Below are 25,962 nucleotides of genomic sequence, written 5' to 3' on the forward strand. Positions count from 1 at the left end.
TGATAAGATACATAAAAAGGATGAAGTAGATAACAATCAAAAGTTGAAAACCAGTAGACTATCAACTGGACAGCCCAAACAAACAAAACCTCCTGTAGTCAGTGAACAATCAGCAATAACATATTACAATCAATTGAATGAAATTCGTGCTCAATTAGGGTATTTGTCTAGCCACCCCCTCCATTGCTGCTGGAATACTTGGGAATTGTCTCCCGAGCTAAAAAAGTATTTTTCATATAACTTCGTAGACCGTGGGAATTTTGGTAGACCTCCATGCCGCCGCCACATTAATTCTAGCCGCCGTTAAGATATGCGAGATAATACATCTATGCTCTTTCGGAATAGACCGGATACCCAAGTTCAGTAAAGCCAATGAAGGCGACATTGGCAGTTTTAGACCCGTAACCGAGGCCACCAAAGCATAGATGGCCACCCAGTAGCTCCGCAGTCGCCTACATTCCCAAAATACGTGGAGTATAGTGCCCCGTGACCCACATTCTCTCCAGCATGCATCCGAAGAGTCCTTATACATATGGACCAGTCTGGATGGGGTGAGGTAGCTCCTATGTAGTTGTTTAAGTGCCCCTTCCCAGTGGTTAGTGCAGTGCGTATATTTAAAGTAGGATTGAATAGCTGCCTGCCATTCCCCAGTAGAGTATTCTGCGTTAAGGTCCTTTTCCCATTTTACCATACACTTCAGTTTGGGCTGGACCCTAGGTTGCGTCAAAGCCCTATAGAACCAAGACAGCCCGCCAGATCTCGGATTCCCCGAGGTGAGATATTCCCACGCCTCCTGAGGCACATACACGCGCACGTCATGAAATTTAAGGTGATAATGACGTAGTTGCGCTAGAGAAAAGAAATCATAGGAGCTAGGAGAGGACAGGACTTGGGAATATGTAAGGGATCGCTGGATATTACGGCGGGGACAACGCAACGAGGGAATGAGAAATTCATAAGAGGCAAGTGTGAGGTCCTTAGGCAAAGTTGGGATTCCAGACACCTGTCGCAGAGCCCCCCACCCATGCACCGTAGCCTGAATGGCCGGAACTCCAGGAAGTTGGAGAACCCGCCCAGTTTGAGCCGCTAATAACAGGGAAGGGAGGTCTCTATTGGCAACCAAGGCCCTCTCAATGATGACCCACAACTTATCGGAGTGGGGACTAAACCATTCCTTTGCCTGATCTAGGAGAGCCGCTGCATGGTAACTTCTAAGATCCGGCATACCCACACCTCCCCAACATCTGGGCCTAAGAAGGGTAGAGTAGGAAAGCTTAGGTACCTTCCCGTTCCACAAGAACTTCCTAAACTGCTTGTCCATATCGTTAAAAAAGGGCTGTGGGACGATTATGGGTATTGTTCTAAAGTAGTACAAAATTTTAGGTAGTTCCAGCATCTTAAGCGCCGCCACCTTGCCCACCCACGACAGTTCATGTTGGGCAATGTGAGACAGATCCCTATGCACTATCTTAGTCAATTCAGAGTAGTTAATCAAGTAGGTGGAAGCTGTTGGAAATGACAACCGTATGCCCAAATATAACAGGGACTTAGAAGCCCACTGAAAGGGATGTTCTGTCCTCAACGCCTCTAGAACCCTAGAGGGGACATACATCGGTAGGCACTGGGACTTGGTAGTGTTCAACTTGTAATAAGAGACCGCTCCATACCCATCTAGCACCTTAGCCAGGTTCCGCAAGGATGAGGCCGGGGAAGTCAGAGTGAGTATGATGTCATCCTGTAAATAACCCTATTTTATGCTCCCTGTCTCCCACCCTAATACCCGATATGGATGGGTCAATCCGAATGGCCTCCGCCAGTGGCTCCATGACTAGGGAGGAGATCAGGGGGGACAGAGGACACCCCTGGCGGGTGCCATTCGTGATTGTAAAGGTTTCTGACATAGCTGCACTAGTAAAGACTCTAGCTGAGGGAGTAGTGTACAAGGCCGATATGGCCGAGCAGACAGGTCCTCGAAGCCCAAATTTCGATATTGTCGCCTTTAGGTACCCCCAGTGAACCCTATCAAACGCTTTTTCTGCATCGAGCGTCAGGAACACCGAGGGCACCCTGCGACTTTCCACTACAGACAGGAGATCGAACATCCGTCTAGTACCATCGGGGGCCTGCCTGCCCGTAACAAATCCAACCTGATCGCTGCGCACTAGTAAAGGGGTGACCTTCGCTAGCCGTTGCGCCCATATCTTTGCGTATAGCTTCAAATCAGAATTCAGCAAGGATATGGGGCGAAAATTCTGTGGAGCATCAGGGGGCTTCCCCGGTTTTGGCAGCGCCACTATGACAGCTTGAAGCATCTCTGCTGGGAAAAACGATCTGGTCATAGCGACAATAAACACTCGACCTAAGTATGGCGTTACTATGGAACTGAAGGTCTAAAAATACTCGGCTGAAAAGCCATCCGCCCCCGGTGACTTATTAGGAGGGAGAGATCCGATAGCTAGCTCAATTTCCTGATCCGTAATAGGGGCATTTAAGTGCGCCAACATCTCTTCCGAGACCGTTGGCAAGCTTAGTCTGTCTAGAAAACGCTGTATACTCTCCACCGACGGTTGCGGCGAGGCCGCATCGTCCTTTAAATTATACAGATCAGTAAAGTACTTAGCAAAGGCATTAGCTATTTCAGATGGATGATAGACATTGCGAGAGGTGTGAGGATCCCTTAAAGAAGATAACTTAGCCTGTTGTTGCCGCTTCCGGAGATAGTTGGCCAACATTTTACCCGCGCGATTCCCATGGGTATAAAACCGAGCTTTTGAACGAAACAGCAAAGATTGGTGTTCCTCCAGCAATTTAGTCCTCACCTGCGCTCTACAGTCATTGAGTTCCAGCAGCAATGTAGGTGTAGGGGCGGACTTATGTCTTGACTCTAGGTCCTTAAGTTGAGACATGAGAGAAGACATAGCCTTTGCCTGCTCCTTTTTAACTCTAGAGGCCAGCTGAAGGAGTAGGCCCCGAACGTACGCCTTATGCGCACACCACAAGGTAAAAATATCAGTGTCAGATCTGTCATTATGGTGGAAGAAGTCCTTAATCTGACCCCGCAGCCGCTCCCCGTGGCCTTGGTCCCGGAGAATGGAAACGTTGTTACGCCACAGATGTACAGGCACCTCATTATGCTTCTCCGCGACCACCACAGAGACCGGGGCATGATCAGACCAGGATATAGTATGTATAGTAGCGGAATCCACCAGACGCAGTACAGACAGGTCCGCCACAAAGAGATCCAATCTAGAGTACGACTGGTGGGGCGCCGAGAAATATGTGTAGTCCCTCTCCGTGGAATTAACACATCGCCATAGGTCATAGAGATCAGAAGAGTGCAAGAACCTCTGTAGCGTGGTTCGTGCATGCTTCTGAGGAAGGAAACAATCCATAGATGCATCAGTTATACAATTGAAATCCCCACAATACAGAAGGAGACCCCTCTTGACTCGGTCCACTTTTTTAACGAGCGATCTTAAAAATTTGATTTGGCGTTGGTTAGGTGCATATACATTAACGATAGTATATGTGACGTTATTAATGTCACAGATGAGTACCAGATAGTGACCCGCCTCATCCACAATCGTATCATGGAGTTGAAACGCCACAGATTGAGATATAGCTATAAGAACCCCTTTTCGTTTGGTCGCCCCAGAGGCTGTGAAAACATGAGGGTATCGCTTATCCGAGCATTTAGGTTGTTTAGATCTAGCAAAATGGGTCTCCTGTACACAGAGAACGTCCCCTCTAAGACTGCGAGCCTCCCTCCAAAGAGACCGCCGCTTAAAGGGGCTGTTCAATCCGTGGGCATTTAAGGTGACAAATTTTAGAGGCATAAGACATCAAAATGTAAACGAGTAAGGGTCATCACAAGGATGAGGCTGGATTCATAAAAAAGAAAGTGTTCATAAAAAAACAGGGGATCACTGAGTGTACTCTCACCACACCCAGCAATTCCGTCCACTGGAGCAGGGCCTTGAGACCTCCCTACCACGGGAGCGTACTGAGCACATGAGGAAAGTCCATATTCCGCAGTCCATTCATTGCTTGTAAGGAGGCTGAAAAAACAAAAGAGAACAAAAACACAAGTCCAAAAAACATCACAAAACATGACACAAGTAGAGCATGGGGTAGACCCCATCATGCGAACTCAATCGCAAGTAGTGGGTAGGGGGGGAACAGCTCCCACCCTCCAGTTCCCTCCAGAACACCAGTCCACAAAAAAGCCGGGGAGTATCACCCCCATCCGTGCCATAGACCCCAGGCCATAGGGGTGGTGCAGGATTACTTTACCAAAGTCCACTCCGGATCTAGGTACGAGGGAGATTTGGACACATTCGGAGAAGCATCCGGATCAGGTAATAGGCCCCAGGTCTTAGCCAGGCAAAATCCCTCCTCCTCTGTGCGGATAACATGAGTGCGACCTTCTTGTACGATAAGCAATTTTGTGGGCTACCCCCACGAGTAGACCACCTTATTATTCCTAAACAATTTCGTTAGAGGAACCAGCTTCTTGCGGGCAGCCATAGTATATTGAGATAGATCCGCATACACAGTTATCCGTTGATACGGTTCAGGGAGAGGAGATGTCTTCCTAGCCATTCTCATGAGGTCACCCTTCACATGGAAAAAATGGATCCGTGCTATGACGTCCCTAGGTACTTTTTCAGGTAGATGCTGGGGCTTGGGAAAACGATGAGCTCTATCCACAATAACCTCACCGGCTAGGGTGTCAGGAAGCAGGGCCATGATGAAAGCCTGTACATAGGAGCGCAATTCAGCAGGGGGAACGGTCTCCGCCACCGCCCTCAACTTAACGTTGTTATGCCGATTTCTATCCTCCAAGTCGGCCAGTTTAGCTTTAAGTGCCTCCACCTCATCAGACGTGTCGTTATGAGCGTCCACTAGTTCATTGTGAGCTACTGAAAAATCGGCCATTTTCGCCTCCACATGATGCACTCGGTCCCCCAGACCTGTCACATCGGTTCTAAGATGTGTAACACAGGACATAAGATCCCTGTACAGCCATCCGGTGAAAGTCAGTAGCATTTCCTTCATTCTGGTGTCATTGAGTGGCTGCCCTGTGGTGGGGAAGTCTCTGATATGCTCATAGAACTCCAGAGTGCTGTCTTGGGAAATATATCCCGCCCGACTATCCCCCACATAATGGTGGTCAGAAGAGCGCCGTGGAGCTGCCTTCTTCGGGCTGTCAGATGGAGAGGGACCCCGTGAGGATCGATGTCCGGAGCTTGGGGATGGAGGAGCCTGGGATGGAGATCCCGCCAAGCTGCCTCCTCGGGGTTCGAGGGCCCCGCTACGCTGTGAACAGGCCGCGGCGCCATTTTGAGAGCGCAGCGTGCTAGTCGAGGCAAAAAAGTCAGTCAATTTGCGGGGTTTCCCGTGGTTTTTTAGTTTCCCCATGGCCATCGGACGTGGAGAGAGGGTTCAGGTGGGTAACCAGGCTGGTGTCGCTTACCCTCGTCGCTTATGAACGCAGGAGAAGAACCAAAGGATACAGAGCTCTACTCTCACGCGGCCATAGTCTTCGCCTGCCGGCCACGCCCCCAACAAATCCCCCCTTCAATTGATCTGAACTTGTTTTGAAAGCTTGGAGACCCCACATTAATGACCCCGGCCTCTTCCTCACTGCTCACACTAGCTACAGGAGCCTCAACTGCCGCTGGCCATCTATTCTCTTTAATAAGTATAGGGGCAGACCAGGCCTCTGCTGCCGTAAAGTTTGGTGCATCAGGCAGCCACTTCCCGGCCCTCTGTACCTGCATGCACCCTCTGCCTGGTGATCGGGCCTCTCTCAATGCGAAAACTGAACCACTGCCAGGTTGTATGGCCTCCAGCTGCATTAGTACTCTAAAGACGACCCTCCTGCCTCTGCGGAGGGGTCCCGATTCCATGGCCGTCATGACTCGAGTGATCCCCGTCTCCCATGACACACACAGCTGTCTGGGCCGACCATTACTCCTCTCTGCCCGCAGCAGCAGATAGCCGCAGTGCCCGCACTGGCCCCACGCTTGCACCCGCATAGTCACACTTGCACACTGGGGACATTCCAGGCCTTAGTGCACCATGCCTTCTCCTGTGCAGTCCTCCATCGGGCGCCATCCATATGCCGGTATCCCACACAAATGACAATTTCGGCTCTCCGGTCTGTTCTCGGGATTGCTGAAATCCAAGGGAGAAAAAGACCGCTCCAGGTGGGCTGGGTATCAGGTGCTGGTCGGATCCGTTGATCCGGAATCACTTGAAGCAAGAAGAAAATGACCGCACTCCGATGTAAATCAAAAATTGGAGTAAAATTTATTCCACATCAAAACAAATGGGCAAACTGGAACAACACACTGTGGATGCAGGACACAAAGGCAAAACTAAAGTGCCTTTGTGTCCTGCATCCACAGTGTGTTGTTCCAGTTTGCCCATTTGTTTTGATGTGGAATAAATTTTACTCCAATTTTTGATTTACATCGGAGTGCGGCCATTTTCTTCTTGTTCTCGGGATTGCCCAGTAGGTTCTCCGCCGATGGGTGGAATCATTGCGGCTGCGCACGTTCGCTCTTTAGCAAGCTCCATCTTGCCTCTCCTCACGCGTGTCTCCCTCTCAGCCACACCTGAAGGAGGAAGTAATTTATAGACTTCCCTAGTCACTCCTGATTGGCTGGGCACGACCAACGTCTCCACCCACACTCCTTGTTTGGTGGTGGCTCCTCCTGCTAGGCAGAATTTTCTAGCTCACCCTTTCCCAGGAGGTGCAGTAACCCCTTCGATGCCACGCTCTCTCACCTCAGCTGACACAGAAGTTGCTGCAAAGCGGACCATGTCCCTCACCAGACATGTATCCACTCTTCTTGCTTGTAGCAGGGCCCCAGCTGCGCCTCCCTCACCTGGAGACAGCTGTCCCTCTTTTGCCAGTCCAGAGAATTTTTCCGCTGTCATATGCATGGTCAACAGTCCTCTTACCAGCACATGTACAAGCAAGGCCCGTCACCATACTGTTTCTGGAGAAAGCTCCACTGCCCTTCCCGGCATGGCCGACTGCTATCTTCACGGTATTGACATTGTCGCTATACAGAATAAATGTCCCGCTGTCGTATGCACGGTCAACACCATTCCATGTAGCCTTAACACACACACGGCCCCTGGCACACAGCTCCATATGCCCCTGGTCGCCATTTTCTCCATCCACACTTGGACATTTTCCCGTCAGGCAGATACAGTCTTTATTCACAGTAAAGGGCCTTTTTCCCGCCATTCAATACTTTATAAAGGTATACATTTCATAGCTGAAGTGAAAGATTCCTGCCATTTTACAGTTCTGTCTGAAATTTTTGCACTTTTATCTTCATCCCACTCTCCCTGTCTCCTGTAGAGCAGGCCTCACACTTGGATTGAGCATTAGAACAAAGTCCCGGACACATGAGGATTTTGAAAATTTCCCTCAGCCATTGCCGTTAGCAACCGGCCTGATAACCCAGGGCGACATCCCGGATGAGCCTCCAAATGTAGCACTACTCCCATGGGAGCTGCTGAGCTTGGGTTCCCCTGAGTTTCCATTAGCAGCTGTAGAACATTCAGGCATATTTCCAAGTGTTTTTACCTCAGAAAAGGACCAGTCCACTTTCTTTGGTTTTTAGGTTTTATTGAGAACTTGGGTAGGAGAAGGGATGAGTGGGATACTCCAACAACTGAACTATGCACAAAAAGGCAGGGACTGTACAGAAAATGCAGATTAATGCTGGTTAACGCTGACTGACGCTGGTTAACACTATGTGGAGCTAGTCACAGCTGTGAAAGAGTCCTTTTAGTTTCCTGAGGCACTCCTTAAACCCCTTGACCTCTCTGGAGTGGTCCCCTCTCTTAGGCAGACCCCTGGGCAGATGCTTGAGTACTCACGATACTGTTTTTCCAGAAGTATTCTGCCCAGCAGCTCCACTTGGTCTGCACACACTGGATGCTCTTAGCACAGCTCAACCCCTGGTCCCTAGGCCGACTGCTTGGACCACCTTCCTCACTTCAGCAGGAGGAGAGACAGCCCTCCACCTCCTCCCGGGACTTTGCTCCCCACCAAAAGACACCCTGTCACATGCTCCCTCAGGATTTATTCCCAATCCCAGGATGCATTGCAGCAATGCCCACCCACTGGGACAGTCATAAACCCTGGTGTGCTATCGGCTAGATTTCCTCCACTTTCCAACAAGGTCCCTCATTGGATACAGTGGGAAGACTCCCTAGACTCAACAGGTCACACCTGGAAACATGTGACAGGATAACTAACAGATCAGGCTCTCCTGATAAGCAGAACAGGGCCACATATATGCTTTGCCTGGCACCTACCTAGGAGGGTGCCACATGGGCATTTACAATGTTTTCCCATAAAAGACTGATTTCCAGGGCCGGTGCTAGACTATTCTGCGCCCTAGGCAAGACCAGCTACTTGCTCCAACCCCCCCAATAAATAAAAAAAAATCCAAAATGTCCCTATTTCCCTATACTCGCAGCACAATCCATGCATTCCCCATAATCCCCCCTATACTTGCATCACTTGCAGTGTGTCAGAGGGGGGGGGGCAGTGTATCAGGGTGGGGGAGCAGTGTGTCAGAGAGGGGGAAGCAATGTGTCAGAGAGGGGGGTGACCAGTGCTCCATCAATGCAGAGTGACCAGTGCCCCCATCCAATGCAGAGTGAGAAGTGCCCCCATTAATGCAAAGTGACCAGTGCCCCCATCAATGCACAGTGACCAGTGCCCCATTAATTCAGAGTGACCAGTTCCCCTATCCATGCAGAGTGACCAGTTCCCCAATCCATGCAGAGTTACCAGTGTCCCCATCAATGCAGAGTGACCAGTGCCCCATCAATGAGAGTGACCAGTGACCAGTGTCTCCAACAATGCAGAGTGACCAGTGACCAGTGTCCCCATCAACGCAGATCGACCAGTGACCAGTGCCCCCATCAATGCAGAGTGACCAGTGACGAGTGCCCCATCAATGAGAGTGATCAGTGACCAGTGTCCCCATCAATGCAGAGTGACCAGTGACCAGTGCCCCCATCAATGTAGAGTGACCAGTGCCCCCATCAATGCAGAGTGACCAGTGACCAGTGCCCCCATGATCGCAGAGTGACCAGTGACCCCATCAATGCAGAGTGACCAGTGCCCCCATTAATGCAAAGTGACCAGTGCCCCCATCAATGCACAGTGACCAGTGCCCCATTAATTCAGAGTGACCAGTTCCCCATCAATGCAGAGTGACCAGTTCCCCAATCAATGCAGAGTGACCAGTGTCCCCATCAATGCAGAGTGACCAGTGCCCCATCAATGAGAGTAACCAGTGACCAGTGTCTCCAACAATGCAGAGTGACCAGTGTCCCCATCAATGCAGATTGACCAGTGACCAGTGCCCCCATCAATGCAGAGTGACCAGTGCCCCCATCAATGCAGAGTGACCAGTGACGAGTGCCCCATCAATGAGAGTGATCAGTGACCAGTGTCCCCAACAATGCAGAGTGACCAGTGGCAGTGACCAGTGTCCCCATCAATGCAGAGGGACCAGTGACCAGTGCCCCCATCAATGTAGAGTGACCAGTGCCCCCATCAATGCAGAGTGACCAGTGCCCCCATGATCGCAGAGTGACCAGTGACCCCATCAATGCAGAGTGACCAGTGCCCCCATTAATGCAGAGTGACCAGTGCCCCCATCAATGCAGATTGACCAATGACCAGTGCCCTCATCAATGCAGAGTGACCAGTGACCACATCAATGCAGAGTGACCACTGACCCAGTGCTGTATCTTGGCCTAGGCCAACAAGGCCCAGGCCTAGGGCAGCACTTTGCAGGGGGGCAGCAAAAAAGATGCACCCCACTCAAAAAAATAAAACAGCCTCCTCCCTGCTCCCACACGAAAAGGGTCCTTGCCGGCTTGCGCTACACTTTTAGTGTAGTGCCAATCCTATGGGGTGAATTGTGCTGGAGGGCAGGGTCCAGCATGCAAATCAGTCTGGCACCCCCATAAAGCGATTACACTGCTTCCTGCTGTATGATAATACCGGCCGGTGAGGACATGGACAGACCGCAGGCCGCCGACCACAATTAATATAACTGGCCCGACTGCTAATAAGTGTGGCACTGCAGCCTAATGCTCCGCCTACCCTCCTCCGCCACCTGGGTATGGCAGGCATCATGTCAATAATATAATTTAATTTCTTTAAACATCCTTGTCCTTGAGCGAGCATATTGAATTGCATCATATACAATTAAGGCATTTAATTGTATTATGATGGCAATACTATTTTGGACCTGCTCACCTCATGTGTGCTATCGCAATATGTCACTGGATTTGTAAGATTACTCTAATCTTATAAGATATTTGGACTTGTGTTTGATGCCACTGATTATTTCACTTATTTGTATAATGACTATGGACTTCCTAGTCATTATACACATAAGTGAAATAATCCTATGATTACAATCAGTGGCAGCAAACACAAGTCCAAATATATTAAAAGAACTGATGGGGCTGAACTGATAAGGCAGCACTGATATGCTGCACTTGTGGGCACTAATATGCTCTGATATGCTGTACCGATCGGCGCTAATAGGCTGCACTGATGGGCACTAATATGCTGCTCTGATGGCCACTAATGAGGTGCCAATGGTGGGTACTGATAAATTGCACTGATGGGCACTAATGAGGCTTCACTGATAAGGTACCACTGATATGCGGCACTGATGAGGCTGCATTGATGGGCATGAGGCGGCACTGATAACCTTCACTGATGGGGCTGCACTGATGTGCTGCCCTTATGGGCACCGCTAATAGGCTGCACTGATGGTCACTGATGATGCTGTGCTGATGGCCACTGATGAGGTGGCACTGATAAGGCAGCACTGATGGGCACTAATATGATGCACTGATAGGCTGCACTGGTGGCCACTGATGGGGCTGTACTGATGGTCATTGATGAGGCTGTACTGATATGCTGCACTGATGAGGCTGCACTGATGGGCAGTAATGAGGATGCACTGATGGGCATTAAAAAGGCAGCACTGATGAGGCTGAACTTATGGGTACTGATAGACTGTGGTTGTGATCCGTGGTTTACAGATGACAGGGTGGGTCATACACAGGAAGGGTGTGGCCTTTACAGGAAAGGGTGGGTCATATTTCAATTAGGGGGTGCACAAGTTAAGTCAGGCCAAGGGCAGAACAAAACCTAAATACACCACTGCAGTGACCAGTGCCCCCATCAATGCAGATTGACCAGTGACCAGTGCCCCCATCAATGCAGGTACCAGTGACCAGTGTCCCCCATCAATGCAGAGTGACCAGTTTTCCCCCATCAGTGCAGAGTGACCAGTGTGCCCCCATCAATGCAGAGTGACCAGTGTTCCCCCATCAATGCAGAGTGACCAGTGTGCCCCTATCCAATGCAGAGTGACCAGTGTGCCCCCATCAATGCAAAGTGACCAGTGATCAGTGCCCCCATAAATGCAGAGTGACCAGTGGCCAGTGTGCTCCCATTTATGCAGAGTGACCAGTGACCACTGTGCCCTCTTATCAATGCAGAGTGACCAGTGGCCAGTGCCCCATCAATGCAGAGTGACCAGCGACCAATGCCTCATCAGTGCACAGTGACCAGTGTGCCCCCATCAATGCAGAGTGACCAGTGACCAGTGCCCTATCAATGCAGAATGACCAGTGACCAATGCCCCATCAATGCAGAGTTACCAGTGACCAATGCCCCATCAATGCAGACTGACCAGTGCCCCCATCAATGCAGAGTGACCAGTGACCAGTGCCCCCATCAATGCAGAGTGACCAGTGACCAGTGCCCCCATCAATGCAGAGTGACCAGTGACCAGTGCAACCATCAATGCAGAGTGACCAGTGTGCCCCCATCAATGCAGAATGACCAGTGTGCCCCCATCAATGCAGAGTGACCAGTGACCAGTGCCCCATCAATGCAGAGTTACCAGTGACCAATGCCCCATCAATGCAGAGTGACCAGTTACCAGTGCCCCCATCAATGCAGAGTGACCAGTGACCAATGCCCCATCAATGCAGAGTGACCAGTACCCCATCAATGTAGAGTTGCCAGTGACCAATGCCCCATCAATGCAGAGTGGCCAGTGACCAGTGCTCCCATCAATGCAGAGTGACCAGTGCCCCCATCAATGCAGAGTGACCAGTGTACCCCCATCAATGCAGAGTAACCAGTGTGCCCCGATCAATGCAGAGTGACCAGTTACCAGTGCCCCTATCAATGCAGAGTGACCAGTGACCAATGCCCCATCAATGCAGAGTGACCAGTACCCCATCAATGTAGAGTTGCCAGTGACCAATGCCCCATCAATGCAGAGTGGCCAGTGACCAGTGCCCCCATCAATGCAGAGTGACCAGTGCCCCCATCAATGCAGAGTGACCAGTGTACCCCCATCAATGCAGAGTAACCAGTGTGCCCCCATCAATGCTGAGTGACCAGTGTGCCCCCATCAATGCAGAGTTACCAGTGTGCCCCCATCAATGCCGAGTGACCAGTGTGCCCCATCAATGCAGAGTGACCAGTGTGCCCCCATCCAATGCAGAGTGACCAGTGACCAGTGTGCCCCCATCAATGCAAAGTGACCAGTGCTCCCATCAATGCAGAGTGACCAGTGTGCCCTCTTTCAATGCAGAGTGACCAGCGACCAATGCCCCATCAATGCAGAGTGACAAGCGACCAATGCCCCATCAATGCAAAGTGACCAGTGACCAGTGCCCCATCAATGCAGAGTGACCAGTGACCAATGCCCCATCAATGCAAAGTGACCAGTGACCAATGCCCCATCAATGCAAAGTGACCAGTGACCAATGCCCCATCAATGCAGAGTGACCAGTTACCAGTGCCCCCATCAATGCAGAGTGACCAGTGACCAGTGCCCCATCAATACAGAGTGACCAATGCCCCATCAATGCAGAGTGACCAGTGACCAGTGCCCCATCAATGCAGAGTGACCAGTGACCAGTGCCCCATCAATGCAGAGTTACCAGTGACCAATGCCCCATCAATGCAGAGTGACCAGTTACCAGTGCCCCCATCAATGTAGTGTGACCAGTGACCAATGCCCCATCAATGCAGAGTGACCAGTATCCCATCAATGTAGAGTTGCCAGTGACCAATGCCCCATCAATGCAGAGTGGCCAGTGACCAGTGCCCCCATCAATGCAGAGTGACCAGTGACCAGTGTGCCCCCATCAATGCAGTGACCAGTGTGCCCCATCAATGCAGAGTGACCAGTGTGCCCTCATCAATGCAGAGTGACCGGTGACCAGTGTGACCCTATCAATGCAGAGTGACCAGTGTGCCTCCATCAATGCAGAGTGACCAGTGACCTGTGTGCCCCTATCAATTCAGAGTGGCCAGTGACCAGTGTGCCCCATCAATGCACAGTGACCAGTGTGCCCTCATCAATGCATAGTGACCAGTGTGCCCCCATCAATGCACAGTGATCAGTGACCAGTGACCAGTGTGCCCCCATCAATGCAGAGTGACCAGTGTGCCCCCATCAATGCAGAGTGACCAGTGTGCCCCCCTCAATGCAGAGTGACCAGTGTATCCCCATCAATGCACAGTGACCGGTGTGCCCCCATCAATGCACAGTGACCAGTGTGCCCCCATCAATGCACAGTGACCAGTGTGCCCCCTTCAATGCAGAGTTTCCAGTGTGTCCCATCAATGCAGAGTGACCAGTGACCAGTGTGTCCCATCAATGCAGAGTGACCAGTGACCTGTGTGCCCCCATCAATTCAGAGTGACCAGTGACCAGTGTGCCCCCATCAATGCACAGTGACCACTGTGCCCCCATCAATGCATAGTGACCAGTGTGCCCCCATCAATGCACAGTGACCAGTGACCAGTGTGCCCCCATCAATGCAGAGTGACCAGTGTGCCCCCATCAATGCAGAGTGACCAATGACCAATGCCCCATCAATGCAGAGTGACCAGTGACCAGTGCCCCCATCAATGCAGAGTGACCAGTGACCAGTGCCCCATCAATGCAGAGTTACCAGTGACCAATGCCCCATCAATGCAGAGTGACCAGTTACCAGTGCCCCCATCAATGCAGAGTGACCAATGACCAATACCCCATCAATGCAGAGTGACCAGTACCCCATCAATGTAGAGTTGCCAGTGACCAATGCAGAGTGACCAGTGACCAGTGCCCCATCAATGCAGAGTGACCAGTGACCAATGCCCCATCAATGCAAAGTGACCAGTGACCAATGCCCCATCAATACAGAGTGACCAGTTACCAGTGCCCCCATCAATGCAGAGTGACCAGTGACCAGTGCCCCATCAATACAGAGTGACCAATGACCAATGCCCCATCAATGCAGAGTGACCAGTGACCAGTGCCCCATCAATGCAGAGTGACCAGTGACCAGTGCCCCATCAATGCAGAGTTACCAGTGACCAATACCCCATCAATGCAGAGTGACCAGTTACCAGTGCCCCCATCAATGCAGAGTGACCAGTGACCAATGCCCCATCAATGCAGAGTGACCAGTACCCCATCAATGTAGTGTTGACAGTGACCAATGCCCCATCAATGCAGAGTGGCCAGTGACCAGTGCCCCCATCAATGCAGAGTGACCAGTGACCAGTGTGCCCCATCAATGCACAGTGACCAGTGTGCCCCATCAACGCAGAGTGACCAGTGTGCCCCCATCAATGCATAGTGACCAGTGTGCCCCCATCAATGCACAGTGACCAGTGACCAGTGTGCCCCCATCAATGCAGAGTGACCAGTGTGCCTCCATCAATGCAGAGTGACCAGTGTGCCCCCATCAATGCAGAGTGACCAGTGTGCCCCCATCAATGCACAGTGACCAGTGTGCCCCCATCAATGCACAGTGACCAGTGTGCCCCCATCAATGCACAGTGATCAGTGTGCCCCCATCAATGCACAGTGACCAGTGACCAGTGTGCCCCCATCAATGCAGAGTTTCCAGTGTGTCCCATCAATGCAGAGTGACCAGTGTGTCCCATCAATGCAGAGTGACCAGTGACCTGTGTGCTCCCATCAATTCAGAGTGACCAGTGAATATTGTGCCCCCATCAATGCACAGTGACCACTGTGCCCCCATAAATGCATAGTGACCAGTGTGCCCCCATCAATGCACAGTGACCAGTGACCAGTGTGCCCCCATCAATGCAGAGTGACCAGTGTGCCCCCATCAATGCAGAGTGACCAGTGACCAGTGCCCCATCAATGCAGAGTGACCAGTGACCAATGCCCCATCAATGCAGAGTGACCAGTGACCAGTGCCCCATCAATGCAGAGTGACCAGTGACCAGTGCCCCATCAATGCAGAGTTACCAGTGACCAATGCCCCATCAATGCAGAGTGACCAGTTACCAGTGCCCCCATCAATGCAGAGTGACCAGTGACCAATGCCCCATCAATGTAGAGTGACCAGTACCCCATCAATGTAGATTTGCCAGTGACCAATGCCCCATCAATGCAGAGTGGCCAGTGACCAGTGCCCCCATCAATGCAGAGCAACCAGTGACCAGTGTGCCCCCATCAATGCAGAGCGACCAGTGACCAGTGTGCCCCCATCAATGCAGAGTGACCAGTGTGCCCCATCAATGCAGAGTGACCAGTGTGCCCTCATCAATGCAGAGTGACCGGTGACCAGTGTGCCTCCATCAATGCAGAGTGACCAGTGACCTGTGTGCCCCCATCAATTCAGAGTGACCAGTGTGCCCCCATCAATGCACAGTGACCAGTGTGCCCCCATCAATTCAGAGTGACCAGTGTTCCCCCATCAATGCACAGTGACCAGTGTGCCCCCATCAATGCACAGTGACCAGTGTGCCCCCATCAATGCACAGTGACCAGTGTGCCCCCATCAATGCAGAGTTTCCAGTGTGTCCCATCAATGCAGAGTGACCAGTGTGCCCCCATCAATGCAGAGTGACCAGTGACCAGTGTGCCCCATCAATGCAGAGTGACCAGTGAGCCCCCATCAATGCAGAGTGACCATTGTGCCCCCGTCAATGCAGAGTGACCATTGTGCCCCCATCAATGCAGAGTGACCAGTGACCATTGTGCCCCCATCAATGCAGAGTGACCATTGTGCCCCTGTCAATACAGAGTGACCAGTGTGCCCCCATCAATGCAGAGTGACCAGTGTGCCCCCATCAATGCAGAGTGACCAGTGTGCCCCCATCAGTGCAGAGTGACCAGTGCCCCCATCCAATGCAGAGTGACCAGTGCCCCCATCAATGCAGAGTGACCAAGGATCCAAATAGTGCAAACATCTGACGAGCACTTATATGAAAAGCCACCAGACTCACAATAGAACTGGTGGCTATGGACCTCTGTCATGTAGCACTGCTCTACGGCCGTTTCGCATTAGAACGCTTCCTCAGGAGAAGCCGTTGGATCCTTATCAGATGTTTTTACCAAGTTTTAAAGTTGCTTGTCATGCCTTTGTTTTAAATAAATACTACACTATGGGAAGATTTTTTCTCTCCTATGTCTGCTGATTTCTCTTACGCCCTCCAACAGTCGCCGCCCCTCATATAGTCATCACCAATGGGTATTGACTTCCGCTCCGCAGGAGTAGCTAGGCATAAGACTTAGTTAAAAACAAAAGCATTTTGCATAGACACACCCATGGGGGCTTTCCCACTTGTCAATACCCCCCTGCAGTAATCCATCCCAACTCAGTTTGTCTCTGCCTAGCGTTAGGAGTAGATAGGATTCCCTGTGCTGGGGCTACAGTCCCAGCCTTTCTAATCTTTTCTTATGATTTTTATTTGCAAGTTTTTTTCTTTGCTTTACTAGCTGTTTATTTTGTCAGCTTTAGTTTCTAGTCGGATCTTCGGATGAAGATGGATTTTGCGGAGCTGGGAATCGGACTGGCCGCCCTGGCTCTCCAGGGCCAGGTCTTGAGAGATAGCAGGATAAGAGTTGGCGCATCACACATACCTATATAGCATCAAGGGGTATGCAGTTCATGTATAGTCATTAATCTGGTGTAGTTGATGGCTGAAATAGATTACACTCAGGGCCAGCTCAGCTGCAGAGAGAAGTCAGCTCTGAAAGTGAAAATAAAAACAAAAACAAAAATAAAAACAAAAACAAAAACAAAAAGCAGAGCGCCTCTAAGTGTTATCAGTTTAATTAAAAGGGTAATGCAGGTACAGGAAAACTGCTCACATTTAAAACAGTATAAAATAGCTCATCTGTTAGGTGGTCTGCAGGAACACAGGGGTCCACGGCTGGATGTTAGTAGCTCCAAGAGATGGTGCAGGGGATGCTGAAGGAGGGAGATGTCTGGAGAGCCAAGAGACCAGATAGTAGGATGGTCAGCAGCTTCAGGAAGGTGTTCTGTTCCTCAGGGAGACACCTGGTGAGCCGAGAGACCGTTAGGTAGAATGGCTGTCGCCTTCAGAAGGGCGCCCTGCTCCTCAGTACATCCGGCGCCAACAGATAGGGGAGCCCAGCGTGACAGATCCAGCAGCCAAACGCACAACGCGTTTCCGAGCGTGCGCAGTAGCCTCACAGGGCGTGCGCGCTCCTTTCTCAAGTGCAGTGGCATGACACAGAAGAGCTGGACAAGTTTATAGGAAGCCAGCACTCAAGCTGGGTGGATACAGATAGACTTAAAGTGGCCATTGTAAATGGGCTGGACAGTGGGACCACAATACTTAAAGCGGCAATAAGAAAATAAACACAAAAAAAAAAAAAATCGCATACAAATGAAATCGCATAAAAAAAAAAAAAAATGGTTATTTAACAAGGTAAAAAGACATACATCGGCTCTAATCATAATATGGTGTTAACATCTAGCTCTTCGTTTAAACCCTTGGGTGAAAGTGAATCCAGGGTATAGATCCAAAATGTCTCTCGTTGGCATAATTTGGCAAATCGTTCGGCCTCAGAGGGAAGTTTGGGGATAGACTCTATTACCCAAACTTCCAATCCTGATGTGGACTTGTTGTGGAACTCGAGGAAATGGCGTGGTACGCTATGTTGGTCACAACCCTCCTCCACAAACCTGCGATGGCGACCAAATCATTGCCGTAGTGGGCGGATGGTGCGACCAACATAGAGTAGTCCACAGGGACAGGTCAGGCAGTAGATCACGTAATCAGTAGAACAGTTGTAGAATTCTTCCAAACGGTAAGTCTTATTCTCATGGGTGAACTGTTTTTTACCATGTCGCACAAAGGCACATGTTTTACATAAAGGCTTGTTACATCGATACATGCCCTTTAAGGGAATGAGGCATAGTGGATTAGATGTTAACACCATATTATGATTAGAGCCGATGTATGTCTTTTTACCTTGTTAAATAACCATTTTTTTTTTTTTTTTATGCGATTTCATTTGTATGCGATTTTTTTTTTTTTTTTTGTGTTTATTTTCTTATTGCCGCTTTAAGTATTGTGGTCCCACTGTCCAGCCCATTTACAATGGCCACTTTAAGTCCATCTGTATCCACCCAGCTTGAGTGCTGGCTTCCTATAAACTTGTCCAGCTCTTCTGTGTCATGCCACTGCACTTGAGAAAGGAGCGCGCACGCCCTGTGAGGCTACTGCGCACGCTCGGAAACGCGTTGTGCGTTTGGCTGCTGGATCTGTCACGCTGGGCTCCCCTATCTGTTGGCGCCGGATGTACTGAGGAGCAGGGCGCCCTTCTGAAGGCGACAGCCATTCTACCTAACGGTCTCTCGGCTCACCAGGTGTCTCCCTGAGGAACAGAACACCTTCCTGAAGCTGCTGACAATCCTACTATCTGGTCTCTTGGCTCTCCAGACATCTCCCTCCTTCAGCATCCCCTGCACCATCTCTTGGAGCTACTAACATCCAGCCGTGGACCCCTGTGTTCCTGCAGACCACCTAACAGATGAGCTATTTTATACTGTTTTAAATGTGAGCAGTTTTCCTGTACCTGCATTACCCTTTTAATTAAACTGATAACACTTAGAGGCGCTCTGCTTTTTGTTTTTATTTAGGTCTTGAGAGATAGGGGTCTCTCCCCAGAGGTCATTCCTACTTTAATCAAGGCTAGGAAAGCCTCGTCTGGTAAGATTTATTACCGTACCTGGAAGGCTTATTTCGCCTGGTGTGAGTCCAGGGGGTTTTCTCCTCGCTCATACTCGGTGACGAGAGTGTTGGCTTTTCTCCAGTCTGGTGTGCACCAGCGCCTGGCGCTGGCCACGATAAAGGGCCAGGTATCTGCACTGGCTGTTCTTTTTCAACACCCTGTGGCGTCTAATTCCTTAATTCGCACCTTTATTCAAGGTGTGCGACATTTGGCTCCTCCCCGGAGGGAGCCTTTACCTCCATGGGACTTGAACTTGGTTCTGTCCGCGTTACAGCGTTCTCCCTTTGAAAACATCCGGGAGATATAGTTGCCTCTGCTGTCTAAGAAGGTTGCCTTTTTAGTGGCGATCACTTCGCCTCTCAGGGTGTCGGAGTTGGCGGCGTTGTCTTGCCGCTCTCCTTACCTGGTGGTTCATAAAGATAAGGTGGTCTTGCGACCTAACTCGTCATTTCTCCCTAAGGTGGTGTCTGACTTTCACCTTAATGAGGACATCGTTTTGCCTTCGCTCTGTGCGAAGCCTAAGCATCCTAAGGAGGTTGCGTTGCATTCCTTGGATGTTGTCAGGGCGATCAGGGTTTACCTGTAGTCCACTCAATCCTTTCGGAAATCAGATTCCCTCTTTGTCCTTCCTGAGGGACTTCGGAAGGGCATGGCTGCGTCTGCGGCGACCATTGCCAAATGGATCAGACAGACGATTGTCTGGGCCTATGCTTTGAAGGAACGGGTTCCGCCCTTCCCTGTTAGGGCGCACTCTACCAGATCAATGAGTACGTCCTGGGCCTACCGGCATCAGGCCTCGTGGCCCAGGTGTGCAAGGCTGCGACTTGTTCATCGGTGCAAACTTTTTCCAAATTCTATAAGGTTGATGTTCTGGCATCAGCTGATGCCTCCTTTGGCCGCAAAGTTCTCAGTGCCATAGGGGACCCTTGTTTTTTTGTGGGTCCCTGGCTGTTGGGGTTGTTTATCCCCTGTGTTATTTGCTTTCCTGGGTTGTTGCTCCTGTTGAGCTTTTTCCATTGCCCAGCCGGTTCTCTTACTGTGTGTGTAAGGTTCCTTTCTCTGATGTGGGTACTGCGTTGCCTTTTGTGCGGTTGCGTCTCCCACCCCTCATGTCTACACTGCTTTGGGACATCCCATTGGTGATGACTATATGAGGGGCGGCGACTGTCAGAGGACGTAAGAGAAAACTGAATTTTTGTAAAATCTTACCGTAAAATTCCTTTCTCTAAAACTCCGACAGTCGCCGCCCCCGCCCCTCTTTTGGGGTTTTCTTGTACACTTACTGCTATGCTACCAAACTGAGTTTGGATGGATTACTGCAGGGGGGTATTGACCAGTGGGACAGCCCCCATGGGTGTGTCTATGCAAAATGCTTTTGTTTTTAACTAAGACTTATGCCTAGCTACTCCTGCGGAGCGGAAGTCAATACCCATTGGGGCGGCGACTGTCGGAGGACTCAGATAAAGGAATTTTATGGTAAGATTTTACAAAAATTCCGTTTTACACCTGCTGTACTGGAGTATTGGAGGAGATATCCTCTGGTGTGAACTCCCTTATGTCTGGCTCTGCTCAAGACCTAATATTACACTAAAACACAGTAGCTGTCTTGATAAGGCAGCATATCGGTCTGGTGAGTGTGCATTCCTATTTTTGGTGAAGGACCACTGGTGGAGGAGTGTTTATTTAGATACATCGGCACTGAATACCAGCACAATTGTGGATTTATTTCTTCCTATGGACTGAATTATTATTATTCTGTCACTTTAAATCACTGTTTGTTTAAACGCTGTAACTTAACGCTGCAACTTATTTCATATGTATGTGACATAATTGCCACATACAATATTTTACATTTTTTTGGATTAGTTGTCACCTTTATCACCATTTTTAGCCCTGCAACCTTATTTTACAAATGCAGAGTGACCAGTGCCCCCATCCAATGCAGAGTGACCAGTACCCCCATCAATGCAGAGTGACCAGTGCCCCCATCCAATGCAGAGTGACCAGTGTATGGGGATTAGAGCGCCGCATGATTAAACAGAGCAGGGTTCTTCTGCTTACCCAGTGTGGCCACTGTAATGTGAAGTCCCGCTTCCTGGACTGGCTCCTATGATAGACGTCACCAGTGTGCTGTCTATCATAGGTTGGTGGCGGTCCAGGAGGTGGGACTTCACATTACAGCGGCCGTGCCAGTTAAGCAGAAGAACCCTGCTCTGTTTAATCATGCAATGCTCTCCCTCCCTTCCCTTCCCTTCCCTTCCCTTCTGAAGGCAGCCCAAGGAAACGATGGCAGGGCCAGCCATAGGCGCGCCACCCCCTGCCCCAGCTCACGGTGCACCCACCCAGGATCGGCCCTGCAAAGCGGGGACAAAACCGGGGACTGGTCACTATACCCTAGGCAACAGTGTGCCCCTAGGCGGCTGCCTAGTTTGCCTAGCAGGAGCGTCGGCCCTGGTAATGTCCATGCACTGGGTCAGCACTTGGAATTCTTGCCTTCATAGGCTCAATGCATATGGTGTGAATAAGCCCTTGTTTCCTGGCTGACTGATCCCTGCTCTAATTTCCCATTAGTGAGAGCAGCATATATCCCAATCAGTGATTGATTATTTTTTGTTTATATTAGAAAGTCAGAGCAAGGACAGTAATCCAAGAAAACAAAATCCAGGGCACCTATGGTTTATCACTCTTCTTTATTTAGTTAGAAATTCCAAAGGCTAAAAACAATTAAAACACATCCAGTCAAATAATCAATTCTCATGTAAATCACACGCCTTCTCTAGGCATTTGGATCTATTATGGGTTTTTTTTTTCTATTTAAACTACAAAGTATTTAAAACATGGCACCTTAATGATAAATTGATAATAAATGGAAAATGTGAAAATACACCAACACCATACTGGCAAATGTCATAATTGGTTTCTATGGGTAAGCTGTTAAACCTACATAACCTCCTAACCCTTCACTGTCCACTAAAAGCATAAGACTAATTTTGTATTGGCAATCCTATATAGCATATATTTGGTGTCCCCTGTGAGACCACAAGCTAATAAACACTTCCAGTGCTATGAGGTCCTCTGTACTGGAAAGCAGGAAGGACAACACATAATTCTGGATGCATGTACTACAAAACCCAGGAAGAGGGAAGAGCAGTGCTGCAGCTTGAACAACACTGGAGCAGTGAGAAGAGTAAGGTAAGTGTTTAAGAAAAGGGGGACACAGTTAGCGGGGCATTTTTTTAAACTGCATTAAGGTAAAAAAGCGCTTTGAGTTTAGACCCACTTAAGGTTATGGGAGTTTTTTATTCTTATTCTTAGAGTGTTTCCCATCATTTTGATATAAATGTGACTCATAGATTGGAAATGTTAGCAGTTTTGTGTGAGCCTTTCCCCAACATCCCTCAGAGATTTCTTCCTAGAATACAAAAAGAGAGTATTGTTTTAGAATATTCAGCATAATTAGTCTTACCTTCACCAGAGACTGTGGCATTTCAGTGGAACTAATCTGCAGAATATTCCCCAGAAATGGCAGAGGGGTCGGTCCTGGTGGCAAGTCTTTTTTCTTTACATTCATCCACCATTTAATGAGGTAAATCAGGAGAGTGACCACAGAAGTGAGGAGAAGTGTTGCCTCGACATTCACCACCATCCTGAAAATAATTTCTCTGTACTCTATCCAAACTACAAAATTCTGTTTTTGTTTTTTTTGTGACGTAAAACTTGGCAACATTCCAACTATCAAAAGAGAAACATGGACTTTGGAGGCACAAGGTAAGATAAAACATGAACATTCATTCTTGTATATTTAAAAAACACATAAGCACATCGCCTGAAATGGCGTCAGTATACTAGACAAAAAATGTGATTAGTAAAAGGCGATACAGTACATGAAACAAGCATATAAGAGCTAATAAGGTATTTGCATAATTATCTGGGTTGTGTTCCACAACAAAACGATTAGTTGAAGACGACAGGTGCAAGAGCTGTCCTCTAAAAGAGATCAATCGGTGTGGTTATCACAAGTAAGTACAGAAATTCATTGAGCCAGAACACTCAACATATTTCGCATGACGCTTCATCTGGAGCTTACAGTTCAATGCTCTATATGTTAGAACATGAAAATTATCCAAAATGCATAAATGTATGGTTATACAGCAAAAAAACACACAGATATTAAAACCAATAAATCACATTAATTGCTAGAAATGTTTGTAGTGGCTTCACAGATTCCATTTAGATGGATGCAGAAGGTAGGGGCACCCGGGAAAAGCTAACGTGGGGATCCATGTGGTAAATACCAGTAACAAAATCAATTCTATGACATGTATACATGATAAATAAAAAACAAACAAGGAGGGATAGAAATTTCCCAACATACCTGTAATTTGCTTGTAACTAGAGTGTTAAAGAGGAGCAGCAGGGAAGGTGGAGTCAGGCGCCTGAATATTTGTTTGATCAACACAGAATACGTACAAAAAAAGAGAGAGAGCTCTCTGAAAGTATGAAGCAATTCACCATGGATGACTTTCGAACTTTGCAGGATCTAATCCTCCTATTAGAGGAAAATGATCCCTCATGCTCACAACAAACTGTCAATGATCCAACTGAGGATACTACTCTGAATGCCAAGAGATGATTTAAGCTTAAGTCAACCAAATTTCCTGACCTGATGACCAATTCTAACATTTGGGCCTTCCTGACAGCATCGGTCAGTGAGATCAAAAGCTGCCAAATCAATTCTTCTCAACAGAATCTAACTGCACAACAGCAACGTACCATACATAACCTAAGAAATCATCCCAACTTAGTCATAAAGCCATCAGACAAAGGCGGAAATATCGTCTTAATGACGAGACTACAGTATGAAAAAATGTGCACAGACATTTTAAATAATCCACTTTGGTACCCACGTATTCCCCTTACTCGAACACTAAAATTCAATGTTGAATGTAAGAACCTTATTGGAGGAGCTTTACATTCGAGACTAATCGACCAGGATACTTAGGATTATTTGAATAATCGCTTCCCCGAGAAGAGACCTTTTATGCTCTTCCCAAAACCCATAAAAACCTACAAACACCACCAGGGAGACCAATTGTATCTGGCATTGTAAACCTGACTGAGAACGCCATAGTTTCCTGGACTTTTTTCTGCTACCACATTTCACCAGACTCCCGTCCTATGTGAAGGACACTTTGGACTTTTTGAGGATCATTGAGGATATCGTGGTTCCTCCTGATGCCCTGTTTGTAACATTGGATGTCAAGGCCTTGTACTCAAGCATCCCTCACGAGCAGGGCGTCGGGATGATTCTGTAATGTTCTGGTACCTCTGGTACCCTTGTTCTATATTTCTCCTTTGCTAATTGCATCCCATCTTGTGTAACAAGAGACGCATATACCTTTAAGACCGGATGACATCATTGCCGAGTGCCGCTATGAGCGGCTATTTCAATCGCCGGCTTTCTCTCACTCATCGCTCGTTCAAACCACATGTTCACCGCACCTTCTCCTGTGAAGTCGGAGCTGCTGACATTTCCTTTGCTGAACTGACGCCGGAACCTCGCCGCTGATCCGTATCTCGCTATGGGATCACCTCTCTATCTATGGACATTGTTACTACTAACCTATCTAAGTGATAAGTACCCCACAGGGGATTCCTTACTAACAATCTCCTACTGTCATCTACTGCAATTACCAGGGCTATCTATCTATCTATTCCATACCATCTGCATAGACTGTTAGCTCTTGGGACTACCTTCAACTATCCTTGCACTAGGTTACTCTGTCTAAGTATACTCCATCTGTGTCCTCTTACCATCTGCATTATACTAGACATCAGAACCTATCTGCTTTACCATCACCTGCAACTCTCCTAATATTACTCCTAGTAATCACCATACAACCTGTCTCTCATCTATACATTCTCATATGTTCTATCCCTCCACTAAAACATCTGATTGAGTATATGTATATTGCATAACAGGCTGTACACCGTGATGAAGTCCTGAGAGTTGGATAGGTTTATTCAACAGTATCTCTACAAGGCTACTGAGTGTGATAATTCTGCAGCTGAAAATCCATCCATTAACAAAAACGCATGAACGTTACAGATTCGTACCTTCCTATTTGAACAAGACCATCAGACATGGCCTTTTAGCGAGTTCCTGATTGAGCTCTTGATGTTCATTCTCACTCACAATCGGTTCACTTTTTTTTTTTTAAATATATTTTTATTGAACATATGAAACAATTACAAGGCCTGTGTTGCATACAAATAACACATTTCTTTAAACAGCAAAAATTATGTATGCAGACAGAGAGTTCTTGCATTTTATAATAACAGTTCACTTTTAACGGTTCCTACTACCTTCAGGTACAGGGAGTGGCTATGGGCACTTGTTGTGCACCAGTCTATGCCAACCTATAACTGGGGGGGTGGGAACGGGCCATCTCCTCTGATGACACTCTGGCACAGTACTTTACTTCTGTCGCCGTTTGGCTCATACATATAGATGATATGTTTATAGTATGGTATAATATGAACTGGACCCGAGACAATGTAGAGGGAATTCATTTCCCAATTGAACATCAATAGCTTCAACCTCAGGCTCACTCTCACGTACAGCCAAGAACAGGTTGATTTCTTGAATTCTCTATTCTGAAGGATCCAAGGGGATATCTTATGACCAACTTATATTGAAAAGAGATGGCCAGCAATGCAATACTCCATGCACAGAGCGCTCATCCTCCTGCCCTTCTGCGTAGTTTACCCTATGCATAGTATATTAGGCTGAGGTGTAATTGCACCTCACTGACAGACTTCAAAGCACAGGCAGACCTTTTACGAGCAT

General features: G+C 48.6%; 1 protein-coding gene across 1 annotated transcript in view; it reads right to left on the reverse strand.

Annotated features, from left to right (window-relative positions):
• LOC309559495 (cytochrome P450 2H2-like) overlaps window positions 1–22,799 on the reverse strand; it is a 95,005-nt gene extending 72,206 nt beyond the window's left edge. Inside the window, exon 1 of the mRNA XM_082262769.1 lies at window positions 22,579–22,799. Coding sequence (XP_082118895.1) covers window positions 22,579–22,758 — 180 coding nt within the window. The 5' untranslated portion in view covers window positions 22,759–22,799. The remainder of the gene's footprint in view (window positions 1–22,578) is intronic.
• Between the last annotated feature and the right edge of the window lie 3,163 nt (window positions 22,800–25,962).

This window comes from Pelophylax lessonae (genome assembly GCF_965119305.1).
Source record: "Pelophylax lessonae genome assembly, chromosome: 7".
NCBI lineage: Eukaryota > Metazoa > Chordata > Amphibia > Anura > Ranidae > Pelophylax > Pelophylax lessonae.